This window comes from Lipotes vexillifer, unplaced genomic scaffold (assembly GCF_000442215.2).
Source record: "Lipotes vexillifer unplaced genomic scaffold, Lipotes_vexillifer_v1.1 scaffold1061, whole genome shotgun sequence".
In the NCBI taxonomy this organism is placed as follows: Eukaryota; Metazoa; Chordata; class Mammalia; order Artiodactyla; family Lipotidae; genus Lipotes; species Lipotes vexillifer.
The window spans coordinates 169,743-174,128 of NW_006789959.1; the positions used below are offsets into that span (position 1 = coordinate 169,743).

Sequence of the window (4,386 nt, forward strand, 5' to 3'; positions counted from 1 at the left end):
TTCCCTACATTCCTCAGTACATGAATCACTTGGACTTCCTGTTTCCACAAGGCATTTCCTGTTCAGCCTCATAGAATCAGTTTTCTGTAGAACAGCAGGAACCTGACAAAGAACTGACTTAAATAAACAGTCTACTGTTGCCTTCAAAGTTGTTTGCATTTCATAACATCAAAGGACATAGTCCTTCTGAAGGTGCATTATGTACAAGTAGATTCTTTTGTTAAACCTAACTTTCCTAATTTTTTATTTGCCAAAATAGTATGGTATATGCCGTGTCATTATGGAATTATATTAAAGAGATCCTAGTGACAATGATTATCAAACATGATACACCTTCTTCTTTTAAACACGATTTTGACTTCATATCAGATAATAATCACACTGTTACTATGTTTTCCACAACTGTAGATACAATACAGTATCTGATTGGACCATAATGCTGCACATTACTTCTTGCCAACATTTGCATCTGCTTCATTTGATCTTTTTCAATAAACAATGTCATCAAATAACACAGGATAAAAATGAAATGAGCAGTACTAGGTGAGACATAATGTAATATTTAAAATACTGCTGTGCTGTACTTTGCATCTATATATTTAAAACCATCTCTATTCCTAAAATTTTCAGTTGCAATCTATACAATAACCTAGGACTACTGGCATAGTAACCAGAACATTTCACTTAACAGAAAAGAGAGAGGAAGGAAGGGCTGACTACCTTTAACAGGGTTCAAGACTGTAGTATGATACATTATGTACAACAATGTGAAAATTGAATTCTGCATATCAAAAAAATCAAGAACTAATAGAATGTTTCACTGACCAGACTGGGAAACTATATCCAGCAGTCACTGATCTCAACAGATAAACTAAAAACAACAGTGATTTCGTTTTCCTTAGAAGTAATTGGTGGGGCAGGCTTTGGGATGAATTAAAACCCTATTACTTGGATACTGATGTGGTATAATTTTAGTGTAACAGGTATTTCCTTACCAGTAGAGTTTCAATGAAACCTTGATATCTATATAGAGATCAGTATATAGAAAGATCTATATATAGATATATCTGCATTAGAATCCTTAAACACTAAAGTCAAATCATTCAGAGATATAATCGGATAGGAAATTATATCCATTTACCAAAACCTGCAATGCATTTCATATTCAGATAATGACTTTAATTACAAATCCTGGAGCTAAATCTTTGCCTATTACCTGTTGCATAAAAGCAGCCTGCTCCCCAGATTCCATTTCCTGGATCTGAGCATCTTCATCACTGTCCACTGGTTCCTCCTTGACCTTCACAGCCCCAACTTGTCCCAATGTGTCATCCACACAAGCACTGCTGTCACTCCTAGTGCTGTTGCCACTAGAGGGTGCTCTGTCTTCCTGCATCGCCTGGTCCCCCTGAAGCTCTTCCTCCGCTTCCTCGAGGTGACTGCCTGGTTGCTTCAGTTGTTCAATAGATTTCGAAAGCAGCTAGAAGAGAGTGTTCAGGGGTTCAAAATTCAATAGTTCTTGGTGGTAACAGAGCAGCAATATACACTTTGATTTCTTATGACTCTACTTCAGTACACTCTGATGTCTAATCTCTGAACATTCGTTTCAGAATGAATTTGTATGCAACAAACTTCCTCAGTAGCACTAAATCTGATGCAGTCCCATCAATTCCATATTGTATTGGTGTCCTAGACAGGGAATGAAGTCTCTAAGTGGTTTTTAAAGATACATCACTCTTTTGGGAAAAAGTAAATAATAAAAACTTTTTCTGTGGAAACCACAAAACTTTCACAATCTCATTTTCCAACAAATGGCAACCACTGTAAAAGACAGAAGCACAAATGCTAAGAATTCTTCTTGCCTATTAATTTTCCTATACCTAAATGGTCAAATGATAAAAGACCTTCATATATACTTCTAAAACATGGATATACTGATTTTGAAATCCTAAACTTTAAAAAGATGTGGAATTAAAAAAAAAATTGACAGCACTAAAAATGTTTTATAAACATATCCAAATGTAAATTAAATAACAGGAAAGAAACAAGGAATTCTTTTTAATTTGAAAATTATTATTTAGACCTTTTATTTTGTAAATTAAATCATACTTAATCTTCAGAAGTGTATGAATTATAATCAGAAAAATAACTGACAGCACACCTAACTTAAACAATAGCAAAATGCCATAGTATAAAAGCTCAGTATATGGGGAAAATTTCTCAAGATGATTCCATCTCGTGTAGGCTTTTTGTTTTATTTGACAAGGACCCTATTGACTGATCATCAACTGAAGATCTTGAACTGTGTTTTCAAGAGTGGTTAGAATTTTCTGCTGAGTCAGTGCCCATGTAAGCAACACACCGATTATTATAATGAGCAGCACGGTTAGAATGCCACCACAAAAATCATGAATACAGATTTTTCTATGAAAAATTCAAATTTACCTCCCACTCACACCTAACTATGTTTTAAAAACTAAACACATACTGTAGAGTTAGAATACATAGGAACTCAAACTTTGCAGGGTGTCTCTAACCTCTTAAGATATTCCTCCAATGCCCTGCATACGCTGACAAAGCCTTTCAATTTCACTGTAGTAGAATTATCTTGGGAGTTTTCATTCATTTGTTCAACAAATATTTACTGAGTGCCAACTATGTTGAAGACACCCTGCTAGGCACTGGGAAAACAGCCACTGCCCTGCCCTCATGGAGCTTATAGTTTAGAGTGTTAGAAAGGCACCAAACAGATACATAAATTTGTTCTTCTTTTCAAGTGTGGTAAATGAAAAAAAAAGAAACACAGGGTGTTAAAAGAAAACAACACACTACTTGGTATAGGAGGGGAAGTGTGGAGTATTAAGGAAGGTTTCACTGAGGAAGGGCTATGTTTAGGCTGAGACATGAAAGATGAAGGACGGTCAGGAGTCGTTGGGTGTGTGTAAGGAGTGGAAATCAGGAGCACTTCTGGCAGAAGGCATAGTGTGTGGATTGAAAGAGGAGCACTGTGCATTTGAGCCATTGAAAGGCCAGTGGGGTTTGAGCACAGGAAGACAGGGAGAGAAAGCTGGAAGACGATTTTGGAGAGGGTAACACAGTTTATAATATATTTGGGTTGTGAATAAGCTTCTAGAGAAATAAGATATAACTTAGGATAAACCATATATAAGACCTAAACATCACTAATCCTAAACTAGACATGATCAAGAGAAGAGAATACATACCAATCAAAACTCATATCTAATGAAGAAGGTAAACTTAAATATTAATTTCCTTCGTGCCTACAATCTAATGTCTATTGTCCCTGGACAGTTAGTATAAGGAGAACATTCATCCCACCATGTTTTAAACGTTTTTAAGTACTTTTTAGGAAACTATCTGCAGGACTTTTGTACCAATCATGAACACTTATCAGCTCTTCTTGTCTTAAATACATAATAACTTGAACACTGCTGAGATTTTGGAGGAAAGAGACAATGTAATATTCCTGGACTCTGACTACACAATTGTAAAATTCCATTTAATTGGCTAGGGAAAAAAAAACATCTAACACCACAGAAAACAAGCAGGGTTTTAATTGAAAAGCTCCAGTTTTAGCTGGGACACCAGGGATAAGAACATTCGGTGACAAACACCCACTCATTTTTTCAGAGAGAGAGAGAGAGAGAGAGAGAGACAGAGAAAGAGACAGAGAGAGAAAGAGAGAGAGACAGAGAGGTCATCAGCCAGGCCTGCAACTTTGACCTCCATCACTCACCTAGGATGACATACAAGAGCAGGTTAGAGGATTTTGGGGGGAGAAGAGATTTACTTAGAAAAAGTACTAGTCAGGTGAAGGAGGCTGCAAGAGCCCCTCAGAGAGACTATCTGCCAGAAGACTGCAGCAGTTCATCTTACGGATGGATGTACTGAGCTGCAGAAAGTCCCCCTCTTGCTACCAAAGCTTCGCTGGAAAGGTTCACGGGGGCTATAGCTCATGAGAGCTGATGGGCCAAGGATACCGATGGGTCAAAGAGACGCCTCCACAAGGAGGTCAAACGATCCTGCCCATAAGAGCCTCTGTGAGGGCAAAAGAAAAGAAACTCTATGCGATGTGTGGCCACAGGACAGGAACTAAAGGCCATTCATGAAAGGTCAGCCAGAGACCACATGACCAGTGTCCAGGAAATGCCACGTCAAAAGTTCCTGCTGGGCTTCCCTTGTGGCACAGTGGTTGAGAGTCCGCCTGCCGATGCAGGGGACACGGGTTCATGCCCCGGTCCCGGAAGATCCCACATGTAGCGGAGGCGCTGGGCCCGTGAGCCATGGCCGCTGAGCCTGCGCGCCTGGAGCCTGTGCTCCGCAACGGGAGAGGCCACAACAGTGAGAGGCCCGCGTACCGCAAAA

At 38.9% G+C, this 4,386-nt stretch overlaps 1 protein-coding gene across 9 annotated transcripts in view; it reads right to left on the bottom strand.

Annotated features, from left to right (window-relative positions):
* Positions 1-604: 604 nt before the first annotated feature.
* HDAC9 (histone deacetylase 9) overlaps positions 605-4,386 on the bottom strand; it is a 186,164-nt gene continuing 182,382 nt past the window's right edge. For 5 of the 9 annotated variants that reach the window (XM_007463054.1, XM_007463049.1, XM_007463056.1 and 2 more), the window contains one exon: positions 1,166-1,480. In XM_007463054.1, coding sequence (XP_007463116.1) covers positions 1,166-1,480 — 315 coding nt within the window. Of the gene's footprint in view, positions 1,481-4,386 lie in introns of all 9 variants that reach the window. The other 4 variants (XM_007463052.1, XM_007463053.1, XM_007463050.1 and 1 more) reach the window with 4 other exon arrangements.